Source organism: Pogona vitticeps, chromosome 1 (genome assembly GCF_051106095.1).
Source record: "Pogona vitticeps strain Pit_001003342236 chromosome 1, PviZW2.1, whole genome shotgun sequence".
Taxonomy (NCBI): domain Eukaryota; kingdom Metazoa; phylum Chordata; class Lepidosauria; order Squamata; family Agamidae; genus Pogona; species Pogona vitticeps.
Window position 1 is genome coordinate 348,914,312 of NC_135783.1, and position 15,177 is coordinate 348,929,488.

The following is a 15,177-nucleotide window of genomic DNA, read 5'->3' on the forward strand; positions in this document are numbered from 1 at the left end:
AATGAGGTATTTCACCCATTGGAACGCATTGAATGGTTTTCAATGCATTTCAATGGTTTTTTAAATTTCGCTTGATGACGATTTCGCTTAACAGCGATTTGAACAGAACGGATTATCGTCATCAAGCAAGGCACCACTGTAAAAACAAGAGCTACAGCAAAACTCACTGGAAGTAAACAGCTTGGGAGACTGCAAGCAGACCACCCAACTCGTAACTCCACAGATGTGCTGGGAATCCTGAAACTGATCAAGCACTTCTGCTGTGTAGCCACCAACTGAATCATAGTGGGAGTAGAATGCTCTCCTTATTCCAAGGGCTTGAAGGGTGAGAAGACCCATGGAGGAGAAGCTTTATCAGAACTGGGGTAAGGGTTGCTCAACAGGAAGAGAGCTAACAAAATAAATGCAGACCAGGGCACCTCCTTGATGAGGTCCTGCTGCACGTCCTTCCTTCACCTCTTAAGGAGGCAATGGGGAACTCCAACAGACCTGGTCCACAGTGTGAGTGAACAATAATGTGTCCCAAAGCAAGCCAGCTGGGTAGAACTACCACTTCTGTTAACTACAGCCTACAAAGTCATTGGTCAAGGCAGCCGAGGCATTCTGGGAATTGGAAGCCCCCCAAAAAGAACTATTTGCATGCAGCAAAGGTGGGCGAAGTTTGGCCCAGGGATTGCGGGTGACCTCAAAGCCCCCAGGAGCCACCATAGTTGGCCAGCTGTGGCCCTAGAATTACAACTGGCCATTCCGTCCCATCTGCAAAGCCATGGGAGTATCTTGGATAGGGGGAGCTTTTTTTCAAAACCAAAAACTTTTGGTTTTGAATAAAGTCCTCCAGAGTAGATGGGCCATTCCCTGACCTTTGGAAGTGCCCACCTCTTGTCAAAAGGCTCGCAGTGGGATTTCCTTTGTAGCCCTCCAAACCACAAATGATTTGCTAAAATTACCTGCTCATTTCGAAGAGGAACCTGTCGGCCTTGGCCATCCGATCCAGCTCGTGCTTGTGCTCCTCCAGAAGGTCGATGTCAGCTTTCTCAGGGACAAATTTTAAAAGCTAAACAAGGAGAGATCATTGCCAATTTAGACAAAACGGCCCCTCCTGTGACCACCAATGTCTTTCTGAAGGTGAGGGGGGGTTGGGGCTAGGGAGTCACACAGCCACAAAACGAGTTTGAGATCCTCTAACACAGCACTGCCAAATATGGTGGCCTCCCAAAGTGTGGGACTAGAATGCTCAGCCTGGCTGGGGATGATGGGCCTTGCAATCCCACATGTTGAGAGGTAGCTGCATGGGGGAAAGCTGCTCCAACAGCTGTGACCAAGAGCAGAGCACATTCTACAGATCCTTCTAGGTAAAGGTAAAGGTTCCCCTTGACAATTTTTGTCCAGTCGTGTTCGACTCTAGGGGGCGGTGCTCATCCCCGTTTCCAAGCCATAGAGCCAGCGTTTTGTCCGAAGACAATCTTCTGTGGTCACATGGCCAGTGCGACTTAGACACGGAACGCTGTTACCTTCCCACCGAGGTGGTCCCTATTTATCTACTTGCATTTGCATGCTTTCGAACCGCTAGGTTGGCGGGAGCTGGGACAAGCAACGGGCACTCATTCTGTTGCATGGATTCGATCTTACGATCTGCTGGTCTTCTGACCCTGCAGCACAGGCTTCTGTGGTTTAGCCCGCAGCGCCACCATGTCCCTCCTGGCCTTTCTTAAATATTTACTTGATACTATAAAAGCCCACATCGTGTGAGTAGTTCTATCTGGACCATAAATGGTGGCATCTCTTATCATAAATGCCTATGTGGTCCGAAGCTTGAGCAAGTTACTTCTCAGTTCTCAGATTCCTTGGAAGGTCATGAGGGCTGAGGGCAGTCCAGGAATAACAGCCCAAAGGAGTAACTTTTCCAAACACTGACTGCAGATGCAGCCTGTTATTGATTCTTAACTGATCACCATAAGCTTAGCATTTTCCTTTTTTAAACCAAACATGCCTTGGTCGCAGAGGTGGTTTTAAAATGACGCACGCACACACACATACAGCCAGCTGGGTAGAAGTACAACTTCCATTAACTACAGCCCACAAAGTCATTGGTCAAGGCATACCGTAAATACAAAGAGTATATACAGCCTGTGTGCAGATGGATAGATAGTAAGATAGATAGGATGTATGGACGGATGGATGGATGGACGGACGGACGGACGGACGGACAGACAGACAGACAGACGGGTGGATGGATGGATGGATAGATTAGATGGGTAGATAGATAAGATGGATGGATGGATAGATAAAATGGATGGATGGATGGATGGATGGATAGATAGACGGATGGATGGATGGATGGATGGATGGATGGATGGATGGATGGATGGATGGATGGATGGATGGATGGATGGATGGATAGATAGATAGATAGATAGATAGATAGATAGATAGATAGATAGATAGACAGACAGACAGACAGACAGACAGACAGACAGATAGATAGATATTGCCTGAGCTGCTTGCAATTCCAGATGATGAAATCAGCCACACACCAAGGTGTGATGGTAATGCTTTGTGGCCTTCCTCTCCCACACGAAGAACAACTCCTCAGGTGTGAAATTTAGCAGAAGGAGCATCAGATATCCTGAGTTTCAGAGCTGGCTACAGTTTCCAAACCTATCTCTCAATCACACCAACCTGAAACAAACTTAAAAAAAAAGTTGTTCTAAACAACATTAAACCATTATTAAACTCACTTGCTCAAGCATATCTTTCGGCAGGTCCTCTTGTTCATCCATCGTTAAAATTGCACGTTTAATTTCATCGTTCGATAATTTCAACCTAGAAAAGCAACCAAATATTAAATGTGTGGGTTCTTGTGTCAGATACATGTATCTCTGCATGAAGATACGTCCATGTGCATGTGTAAAAGGGCATGGAAATGTTCCATTTTTTGATAACAACTGGAAATCTGCCCACATTTCCTTTCCTTTCAGTCCTATGTTACTTTTCTTCCATATTTGGGCTTCAAGGCAGCTTACAGTATAATTGAAACTATTTTAAAAAATTAAAACAGAATTAAATTCATCCTGGTATGAAAATACGGTCAAGTTTACAACACTTTAAAATTACTTCATTAAAATATGAAAACTAATTTGCTCTCAGAAAAGAGACCAGCAACACAGTGCATCATATAGCACGGCTGATGTGCTTGCTGGTTTTGCCCTTCTAGGAACTGTAGTCTTTGAAAACAAAAGTTTCCGAGCTCTGCGATACTGATGCAGTGCAGAGCAAATTCAGAAAGACAGATCAGAAAAACTGTGCATTTTTTGAGAACGTTCATATATCCTTGCAAAACACAATCCTGCTGCTGCCTTTCTGTTGAACAGTTCAGCAAGGAAATCAGACGAGTGTCAGTAAGGCTGTCAAATGGATTTCACATGTGGGTTGCCCTTGTGCATGTCGTGAGAATGGCTGATGGTCGGATTCCAAAAGATCTCCTGTATGATGAATTAGTGCAGGGAAATCGCCTCCGAGGGAGACCACAGTTTGCGATACAAAGAGATCCTTAAGCGGGATCTGAAGGCCTTAGGAATGGACCTCAACAGATGGGAAACCTTGACATCTGAACGTTCCGCCTGGAGGCAGGCGGTGCATCATGGTCTCTCCCAATTTGAAGAGACACTTGTCCAGCAGGCCGAGGCGAAGAGGAAGTCACAAAAGCAACAAAATCAGGGAGCTATACAGGGACAGATTGCATTTGTCTTCAGTGTGGAAGGGATTGTCACTCTTGAATTGGCCACACTAGACGCTGTTCCAAGTCCTCCATACAGAGCACGTTACCATAGTGTCTCGAGACTGAAGGATGCCTAACTAACTAACTAACTGCCCTCATGCTCAAGGCCTGGAAGAAGCAGGGCGGTCTACAATATATCTGAAGAGGGGGTCTGGGAGGAGGGCCTTATTGATGGTGAGACAGAACAACATGGTGGGAAAGAGGCCAACATAAGCTGTAAGCTTATCCAGGAAGATATGAGAACAACAACAAAAAAGGGTCTACAATCATTATATTTGTTGGCAGCTGCTGATGAGTCTGCAGACTGTCCAAGAGTGGAACTGGGTCAGGGTATCAGCTGCCACAAGAATTTAAGTCTGAAACTTGTCAATGGGAGGCGACAGCTTGAAAGAGTAGATGAACGCGGTCAGCCTTGATTAGACTACACGCACTTCATGGCAGTGAAAGTGTGTTTGTGTGTCTTGGGGAGTGGGGACTAAAGAAGTATGGAGATGAAAGAAAACGGTCTGGGGCCTTCCTTCTCCAACCAAAGAAGTCAGCTGAGAGATGGGTTTGAGAGACAGTTTACAATCGCATCCTACATTGGCCAAGGAACTGACTGCTTTGAAAACCAGAAAAAAACAAACCATGTATTTCTGTATTTGTTGCTTGTGCATTTGTGGGAAAGGCTCGGGTGTTCAGATAATCGGGGAGGCCTTTCTCTCGGTCCCATCATCTTCACAGGTGTGTCTGGTGGGGACACGGAAGAGAAGGGCCTTCTGTGTTGCTACTCCCAGACTCTGGAACTCCCTCCCACTGGAGGCCAGCCTGAACCCATCTTTGCTGTCCTTCTCCAAGCGGGCAAAGCCCTTTAGGCAAACCTTCCCTCAGTAAACCAGCTACCTATGTGTGATTTTTAGATGGATTGTTATGCATTTACTGCTTTGACTGGGTTTTTAGTAGTAGTGCTTTCCATCTTCGTGTTTTCAATTTCTCAGAGTGGCATTTGTTTTTTTCTTTTTAATATTTGCATACTTATTGTTCTTAGCTTTAATATTGCCTTTTAATGATGTAAGCTGGCTCTTTATACACATTCTTCTTGGCTTTAAATATTGTTGTTTAATTATGTCAACCACCATTGTATATTTGGCAGATCGCCTTCTCCCACCTAGATCTACCCGAATTACCTTGGCACAACCAGGAGGGACGGTTGAGGGGCCTAACACCGAGAGAGGCCCGGAAAGAAAGAACAAGAAACCGGGCCTTCTCGGCAGTGGCCCCTCGACTATGGAATAGTCTCCAACAGAGATCCACCTGGCACCCTCGCTGGGTGTTTTTAAGAGCCTTTTAAAGACTTGGCTCTTTAGGCAGGCCTTCCCTTCTGTCAATCCTTGAATTCTATCTTCTTGTTTTCTATCATTCCCCATCTTGAGTACACTATATTATTGATTCAATTGTTTAATGTTCGTTATATTTTATGATATTTTATGATATTTGTAAGCCGTCCCAAGTATACAATGTCTAGGGGGCGGGGTAGAAATCAAATCAAATCAAATCAAATCAAATCAAATCAAATCAAATCAAATCAAATCAAATCAAATCAAATCAAATCAAATCAATCAATCAATTTATTCTTTTCAGCTTTAAATATCATCTTTCAACACTACAAGTTGCCTTGGGTCCTTTTCAAGGAGAACGGTGGGGTAAAATTAATAAATAACGGGGGAAAGCAAAAGAGAAGCCCAGAGAGCCCCACCCCCCTGAACTGAGTCACTGTGCCCGAATTAGGATGAATTTTGTTCATTTTTAAAATCAGAATGCACTGAAATTTGCCAAATTCAAGTAAGAGAGAAAAAGAAACCGATAATTGCGCTCATCCCCTGGGGAATGAGTAAGCATTTCGTGGTGGGTTGTATTTCATAAGAATTTATCAAAATCCAACCATAGAAGAAAATGAAATGGACACAGCTGGGCATCCCATATGGATGGGAGAGAATTTCGGTTCTTTTTTAAAATAATAGTTTACTAACCTTTGCAAAATTCAAAGGTGGGAGAAAGTGACACCAATGAGGGCCTACCTGGGGCATGGAGAACATACCTATTGGTCAGACAGTGGATGAAAACTGTGGCAGGGCCGGGCACGATAGGGTCGTTGATCTTGCCCGCTCCTTGCTCTGCTCTGGTTCCGCTAACACCTTTTTCATTAGCAGCACTAACACCTTTCCCCATTGGGTCAGTAAGTGCATTGACCACCTGAAGAGGGAGAAATGCCAGCCTGGCCAAGAGAGTGTATCCCAGCTACACACTGGCTAGGAGGAGAACATAAAGGAGGGCTGTCCAGATGTGGATGAACTGCAAATTTCATCATGCCCCACCAGCAGAGTTAATGATGAGAGAAAATGGGAAATGTCTGTCGAACAATACCTGGAGGGACATGTGTTTCATAGCCTCAATATTTAAAATACAGTATAAAGATTCTAGTCCTATTCAGACATCAGTGGTTGATGAATTTTAAAGGGCACACCAGTCCCCACAGCCTGTAAGGAGAACCCAAAAATGCAGTTCATCGAATAAGGAGCAGGTCCTTTGTGAAGCTAATGGCCTTGAATGGCACATTCTAGATCAAACTACCCTAACACTTTCAGTCTTGCTAATCTAAGACCAGATTTCAACATGCTGAGGTCCTAAATTATTTTAAGTTTAGGAGATCTCATGGAATCATAAGGCACGATCCTCAAAATTACGGGAACTTGAAATTGAGTTTGTTTGGGTTTGGAGCTTTTTGGAATTTAGTGTCCCTCAAAATATGAACCATCTCGACTAATTTAGCTTGCAAGTAAATCCTGCACTACGCTAGATCAGCAGCGGCTCATTAAAACTGCGAAAATGGCCCTAAATCTAAATCTAATGGCTACTAATAGCTACAATAAATCCTGTGAATCAACAGCTGAACAGCTAAGTCAGCACTTAGGTAAATCACATTGATTCAAGGGGTCTACTCTAACTTGGACTAGATAGAAACTAAAACCTCTGCTGAAACAGACAGAAGGTCTATGGAGTTCAGCATCCAATTTCTGGGAAGCAGAATCTCAAGGTAACACCCACCTTTCACAAGTCCTTCTCAGCAACTGGCGTCCAGCAAAATGCCATACAAATGTCACAGGTATATAGCCATCATGACTAAAAGTGACCATTGACTTCCTGATCAAAGGAAGAGAATCTGCCCCGGGTGCAAGGAGAAAGTTAAGCACCTCTAGGGCTTGCTCCGTGGAATTTAAGCATAGGCCTCAGAACACAGAGGCCCTACATGGTCATGGGGATAGGAAGAGGGGGAAAATGGAACACCAAAAATATTTGCTAGCATGAGAATAAATCTCATATGACCTCACTGTACAATCATTTTTCCCACAGTAAGAGAGCCAAGGAGACCCTTTCTGTGTGGCACGCCAGACCATATCTGGTTTATAAATATCTACAGTAAATAAAGAGCTCGTCCTGGAAGACTGTCGTTAGAGAGGAAACTTTTCATCGGCTCCTTGGTGCAAGGAGGAATGCAATGGGAAGATATTTTAGCAGGAGTGCTGTGAACAGAGCAAACGGCCCTCCTAGGTTAGAGAATTCAGAATTGAGGAAGACTGGAAACATTTGATTGTTTCGGCAACCTCTTTCCATGTGGCCCCCAGCAAGCCAGTTCTCAACACCGTGGCCATTTTGGTGCCACTCTGGAAGTTGTCATTAAAAAACAAAAACAACAAAAACAAAAAACAAAACAACAAAAAACTACACACACCTCCATCTCTGAAAATGGTCAATCATCGCTATACACACACTGGGAGTTTTAGACCTTATCTTCACACAACAACCCAGCCAGACCGGTTAGCCTGACAATAAATGCAACAGGAAAGGATAATTCTGCTTGGCGTACTATGGCCTTCCCTATTTGAACACGACTGCAATTTGCCCCCTGAATAATTCCGTCACAAATTTTTCATGGGGACGGCTGCATGTGTATGAGAACTGCTTTTCAAATGGGAACAACCAAGGTTGCGATAAGGCCATCTGGAAACAAACCCAGGTCCTCTTCGAATCACGCAGAAGGCATCCATATGGTATGTCACAAGGACGAGGAACCTCGGGCCCTCTATCTGTTTAGACTACTGTCCCCATCAGCCCCACCCAGCATGACGGAGGACAAGAAGTTGTGGGAGCTGCAGGCCAAGGTGACAGCCTCATCTCCTATGGCCAGAATCCCATTCATCTTAATTGTATGTGCCGCAGCCTGCTGTGGTCACTTTCAGGCTCAGGCCCAAAGGGAGGTTCACGATTCCCTTACACAAGCTGGAGTCCAGGGTGATGTTTAGGTTGCTCATCTGCAAGCCAGAGAGCAAACAGAGACATTATTTGCTCTCTGAATGGGGTTACACTCCCCGTAAGGGACAGGGTCCGCCGCCTGGGGGTGCTCCTGGACCTCAGTCTAACTCTGGAAGCCCAGGTGGAAATTACACCAGCTGTGGCCCTATCTGGACAAGCAGAGTCTCCTGAGAGTAACACAAGCACTGGTAACATCTCGCATAGATTACTGCAATGCGGTCTACATGGGGCTGCTTTTGAAGACAGTCCGGCAACTGCAACTGGTCCAGAATCGAGCTGCACAGCTGGTGAGTGGCAGGGCCATTGAGGGACACATCAAGCCGATTCTGTTTAAATTACATTGGCTACCAGTCGCTGCCCGGGCCCAATTCAAAGTGCTTGTTTTGACATATAAAGCCCTAAACGGCTTGGGCCCTGGATACCTGGAGGACCGCCTCCTTCCATATGAACCTACCTGGCCGTTAAGATCTAGCCAGGGGGCCCTTTTGAAAGAGCCGTACCTCAGACTATGAAATGCCCTCCCGACTGAGATTCGTCTGGTGCCGATGCTAATGACATTTCGACGCCAGGTCAAAGCCTTCCTGTTCCAGAAAGCTTTTAATTCAAATGATATCAACTGTGGGACCTGATGGCAATTTGTAGAGTCTATATTTTAATTGTTTTATCTTTTTTACTGTATTTTAATTGTTGTAAGCTACCCAGTGACCTTTTGGTAGTGTGGGCGGCATATAAGTTGAATGAATGAATGAACGAATGAACGAATGATAGATTAGATAGATAAGATAGATAAGATAGATAAGATAGATAAGATGGATGGATGGATGGATGGATGGATGGATGGATGGATGGATGGATGGATGGATGGATGGATGGATGGATGGATAGATAGATAGATAGATAGATAGATAGATAGATAGATAGATAGATAGATAGATAGATAGATAGATAGATAGATAGATAGATAGATAGATAGATAGATAGATAGATAGATAGATAGATAGATAGATAGATAGAAGATGGACGGATGGATAGATTGGATGGATGGATGGATGGATGGATGGATGGATGGATGGATGGATGGATGGATGGATGGATGGATAGATAGATAGATAGATAGATAGATAGATAGATAGATAGATAGATAGATAGATAGATAGATAGATAGATAGATAGATAGATAGATAGATAGATAGATAGATAGATAGATAGATAGATAGATAGATAGATAGAAGATGGACGGATGGATAGATTGGATGGATGGATGGATGGATGGATGGATGGACGGATGGATAGATTGGATGGATGGATGGATGGATGGATGGATGGATGGATGGATGGATGGATGGATGGATGGATGGATGGATGGATAGATAGATAGATAGATAGATAGATAGATAGATAGATAGATAGATAGATAGATAGATAGATAGATAGATAGATAGATAGATAGATAGATGGATGGATGGATGGACGGATAGACGGATAGACGGATAGACAGACAGACAGACAGACAGACAGACAGACAGACAGACAGACAGACAGACAGATAGATAGATAGATAGATAGATAGATAGATAGATAGATAGATAGATAGATAGATAGATAGATAGATAGATAGATAGATAGATAAATTGTTCCATCACTAAACGTTCCACTTTAGGTGCCAGCGAACCCCTGATGAATTCTAACTTCGAAATGTTTTTATGCTGTCTTTTGTATTGCTTATTTTATTGAGGCACACCGCCTAGAGTAACCATTAGCCAGATGGGCCGTCGAGAGAGAGAGAGAGAGAGGAAGGAAGGAAGGAAGGAAGGAAGGAAGGAAGGAAGGAAGGAAGGAAGGAAGGAAGGAAGGAAGAATGGAGCATAGTTAGAGAGAGAGACGGATGGAGGGACGGACAGAAGGAAGGAAGGGAGGAAGGAAGGGAGGGAGGGAGGGAGGACTGATGATGGAGGGAGGGAGGCAGGGTAGGTAGGTAGGTAGGTAGATTAGATAGATGGATGGATAGACAGACAGACAGACAGACAGACAGACAGACAGACAGACAGATAGATAGATATTGCCTGAGCTGTTTGCAATTCCAGATGACGAAATCAGTCACACACCAAGGTGTGATGGTAATGCTTTGAATGAACGAACGAACGAACGAATAAATAAATAAATAAACAAACGAATAAATAAATAAATAAATAAATAATAAATAAATAAATAATGCTTCACGGTTCCCAATAAGTTTCTGGCTCACACATTTATTATACTTTTAATGTTATCCAAATAGCTGCACTTCACTACATCTTGTGATAGTGAGTTCCACAGTCTGAGAATGCAGCAGGTAATACTTTTATTTGTCCCGAATCCCATACCGTTCAGCTATTTCAGGTTCTAATATTATGAAAGAGGGAGAAAAACCTCTTCCTTTCTGCTTTCTCTCTACATCATGCATGATTTTATATCCCTCTATCACCTCTCTTTCTAAGCTACAGAGCCTCAAACGTTGTAACCTTTCCTCCCTGGAGGCAGAGTGGATGTCAAACTTTTTGACAAACTCTACGCTATCCTTTTCTGCACCTCATCCAGTTTTAGAAAATTCTTTCTTTGATAGGGTGACTCAAGATGGTTCACAGTATTCTTGATGTATTCACACAATGGATTCATGTGAGTGCGGTCAGATACCTGCAATTTTATTCTCGATTCTTTTTTCTCATGGATTCTGTATGAAATTCACCACTTTCACAGCAGCTTCAAACTGTATTTGTGCTTTTCTTTAAGCCACCTGCCACAACTCCAAAATCCATTTTCTGGTCAGTCACCACCAGCTCCAATCCCAAAAAACCCATATAGATCTTTTAACAATTGTGGTGCTGGAGGAGGCTCATGAGAGTCCCCTGGACTGCAAGGAGAACAAACCTATCCGTTCTGAAGGAAATCAACCCTGAGTGCTCACTGGAAGAACAGATCCTGAAGCTGAGGCTCCAGTCCTTTGGCCATCTCATGAGAAGAGAAGACTCCCTGGAAAAGACCCTGATGTTGGGAAAGTGTGAAGCCAAGAGGAGACGGGAACGACAGAGGACGAGATGGTTGGACAGTGTCATTGCAGTGACCGACATGACTTTGACCCAACTCCGGGAGACAGTGGAAGACAGGAGCGCCTGGCGTGCTCTGGTCCATGGGGTCACGAAGAGTCGGACACGACTAAACGACTAAACAACAAGCATGATGACACTGCCCTTCCAGGAACTCACAAATATAGAATCTGGTGGCAGTGCAAGACTAATCCTGAGGTAGATACGCTCCGGAATTTGAGGTGGAAACCCTCCTCCTCTGCACAAGATTTTTCTCTCTCATATATACACATAATCATATCCCTATTCATTATATTATATTAAATAAACGAACTCAGGGTGCAACATGTGTACTTAAGCTATCAAAGAGCTTTTATATATTTAAGGGGATAACTTGTGGAAAAAGCCTCAGAACAACTAGTTGCTCGGAAAGGAAGGAGGAAAATCATATCAATGATACCTTGACAGAAGGATATTGCAGTTTTGAGCTCTCCGACCATCTATTACTGAAAGCTCCTTGACTTTATGCCGGGCACTCAGCGTGTCATCGAGGGAGTCTTCCTTCTACAAGAAGCACGAAAAGAATCCGTTAATAAGCAGCCTCGTCATGGCATTTTAGAACTTCCGGAACATGCCAATGTGACGATTAAAATCCAGAGTCTGGAACTGAAACACAATCAGCTGTTTCATAAACCAGAATGCTCTTTGGGGAGGCGAGTGGGGGCGAGCAATTGGTTACAAGTGTATAAATATTTATCCAGATGGAAAAGATTTAAGAACCCAGAAATGTGTAGACAAAGAGGAGCATGTCAAGGCTTTTCTGCTGTTTATAAATTGAGATGTTGTATTTTAGAGCTCCGTTACTAGACAGTTAGGGTGACGGTGGAGGTGCCTTCAGAATTCCAAAGCCTTATGACATGGTGCTTTCAAGAGCAAAGGAAAGGTCACTGTTCAGGGTAGAACATCTGCGTTGCATGCCAAAGGTCCCTGGTTCAATTCCTGATGTCTCCGGTTAAATAAGCCTAAAGCAGCTTAGCGGGGAATCTCTGCCTGTTAGATTAAACAAGGTTGGACTACATAATGCAACGTTCCAATTGAATATAAAGCAGACCTGTCTTTAAAATTGAAAAGTAATGCATTTAGAAATTTTCAGATTTCTGTTTGTTGACTACAACTCCCACAATTCCTAAAATGCCTCTTTTACATCCCATTTGCAACATGCTCTGTACGAGGGCTGCCTTTGAAGATGATTCAGAAACGTCATCTGGTTGAAAATCCAGGTGTCAGACTGTTAACTGGAGCCAGTTCTAGGAAGCGCACAACACACTACAAAAACCTCACCGGCTACCAGCTCGTTTCTGAATTCTAAATGCTGGTTATGGCCTATTAAGCCCCACATGGTTCAGATCCGGGTCATCTGAAGAACCGTATCTCCCCATATCAGTCTTCTTGATGTTTAAGAGCACCAGAGGGGGGTCCTCCTCTTGGTCTCACGACCCTTACAGGCTCCTTTGATGGAGACATGAAAGAAGGCTTTCTCGGTGGACGCTCCCAATACAATTTTTTAAAAAAGATCAAGTCAGTTCTAGCTAGTTCAGTCCTGATTTCTGTGCCTACTAACAATTCAAGGTTTTCACGCGGTGAATCATTTCCTGCTCTGTTAATTCAAGAGGCCTGGATTTGAGCCCAGGGCTTAGGAAGCTGTCTTCCTCAGAACCCCTGAACCAATATGGCCACCGACCAGGCTGGCTGGGGGATTGTGGGAGCTTTGGTCGGGAAAACAACAACAACACAAAAGATCTTGTTGGGTTTTAGAAGTTAAGACCAGGTTCAGACTCAGTTAGTACCTGGATGGAAAACCACCAGGGAGCATCTGAAGACCTCTAGGTAGGCACAGGAAAGCATATTGCCTTAAACTCGGGAGACCCAGCCAGTGTCAGTGAACAAGGGGACAAGACTGGGTTAAATGGACAGAGGGTCTGTCCCAGTACAGTGGTGCCTCGCTTAACGATTGTCTCACTCAACGAGGAAATCGATGTATGATTACGTTTTTGCGATCGCTTTTGCGATCACAAAAGGATGGTTTAAATGGTTTTTTTTTCCTGTTTAACGATGATCGGTTCCCTGCTTCGGGAACCGATTTTCACTTTACGACGATCAGCAAACAGCTGATTATCGGGTTTCAAAATGGCCACCAGCTGAAGAAAATGGCCCCCCGCTTTTTTCTAGGACAGATTCCTCGCTTTACAGGCACCGAAAATGACCGCCGTATGGAGGATCTTCGCTGGGTGAGCAGGTATTCAGCCTACTGGAAAGCATTGAACGGTTTTCAATGCGTTTCAATGGGTTTTTTATTTCGTTTGACGATGTTTTCGCTCTACAGCGATTTCGCTGGAACATCGTCAAGCGAGGCACCACTGTATATGAACGCTTCCTGTCTAAGTTTCTCAAGCTTCAGTTGAGCCTGGCACCTATTACATGCACAAGGTGCGTATTCCCACTGAGCAATCAACAGGAGAAAATAATCAAACTCAGAAGATGTGGCAGTGGGGGGGCCAAACTTCAGCTACAGAACAGCAAGTAGCAATTGATGGACTACAGTAGGTATAAACTCAAAGAGGGCCTGCGTGCTGCTGGTGGGAGAGGAATACCAACACACAGGAGTTGAATTTCACACTGATATAAAAGAGCCAACAAGGTCATGGTTAGAGATAAACAACAAGCCATGGTTGAAAATAAACTAGATTTTAGAAGTCAGCAACCACCACCACCGTGGCTTCGAACTATGGATTGTGGCAGACTCACAAACTATAATTCAGAGATAAACTAGAACTCAGCAGACCACAATCTGGTTTACTACACAGAAATCTGCCAAGGCTCATTTGTTTTGCATCTTCTGTATTTGCAGGAAGTTATGGCTACTCTGAGCTAATGGATTTATTTTTAAATAATGGGCTCCTAACAAGGTTTTATATGCGCAAGATCCAGTAAATATTCTCCTCAAGGAGACCCAGAAAATGATTTAGAATCTTGTTGTTGTTGTTGTTCTGGATATATATTTCCTTATGTTACTGGATGGATGGCTATTTAATTGGCATGGAAATCTACATTCTAGAGTTTCTGTCACCTGAACTAAATGTGTTGCATATTTGCTTCCCCCTCCTCCCGCCCCGCTTACTATTTTCTGGTTTGGGGGCTTTGTTGTTTTGATCTGAAGAAGTCATACAACACCAAGAAACTAACTTTAATTTGTTGATACAGACGAGAGCTTGCACCCTGCCCTTCTGGGGCTTTCACACAACACAGGACAGCCAGCGAAAATTAAAACCCACAAGCCCAACAAAATTGCCAAACGAAAAGACAGACGGACATGGCAGAGGAAAATACTGAAGACCGCTTGCAAAAAAAACAAAGCCCTGCCTAAAGCTTTAGGAAAGTTTTCGTGCTGACACAGCTTTCTGAGATAGAAAGGTCCATCGTGTATGTCACAGAGGAGACCCACTGTCGCCATCAGTTTTGCTCCTGCCAAAGCGAGGCACTGCCATCAGATCTCAACAAGGTGTGGGCAGACAGTGACAGGAAGGTAGCCGTCTCTAAGGCACGCTTCACACTCATTCAACCAAAACGTTTGGCGGAAAGCGGACTTACCTGTCTGGAGCTATTGTTCACAAAGAAGTCCTACAGCCAGAGCAGAAGCGTGGGGGGATAGGCAGGAAAAAAAGCGTGCAGTTCAGTGGTCACAGCAAAAAAAGAACAACCACAAAACAGAAAACACAAAAAGAGAAGAGTCAAAGCATAGTTGGGAAAGATATATATTTATATATATGTATATATAATTCAGAAGTGCTTTTGCAAGAACAAAAATAAAACAACCAACAGACACTCCACAGCTTTCTAGGTTTACCAGCTGTGGTTGTTCCAGGGCAAACCAGGAGACACCGTACAGTAGAAAGAGATTAATGAAAGGGATCGAAGTGGAGAAGCATG

At 43.9% G+C, this 15,177-nt stretch overlaps 1 protein-coding gene across 3 annotated transcripts in view; it reads right to left on the bottom strand.

The window, feature by feature from the left end:
- DAAM1 (dishevelled associated activator of morphogenesis 1) overlaps positions 1 to 15,177 on the bottom strand; it is a 212,867-nt gene that overhangs the window by 13,046 nt on the left and 184,644 nt on the right. For 2 of the 3 annotated variants that reach the window (XM_020802503.3, XM_078383891.1), the window contains exons 16-19: positions 14,839 to 14,868; positions 11,651 to 11,754; positions 2,739 to 2,823; positions 948 to 1,054 (exon numbers count right to left, since the gene is read on the bottom strand). In XM_020802503.3, coding sequence (XP_020658162.3) covers positions 948 to 1,054; positions 2,739 to 2,823; positions 11,651 to 11,754; positions 14,839 to 14,868 — 326 coding nt within the window. The remainder of the gene's footprint in view (positions 1 to 947; positions 1,055 to 2,738; positions 2,824 to 11,650; positions 11,755 to 14,838; positions 14,869 to 15,177) is intronic. The other variant, XM_072986827.2, reaches the window with a different exon arrangement.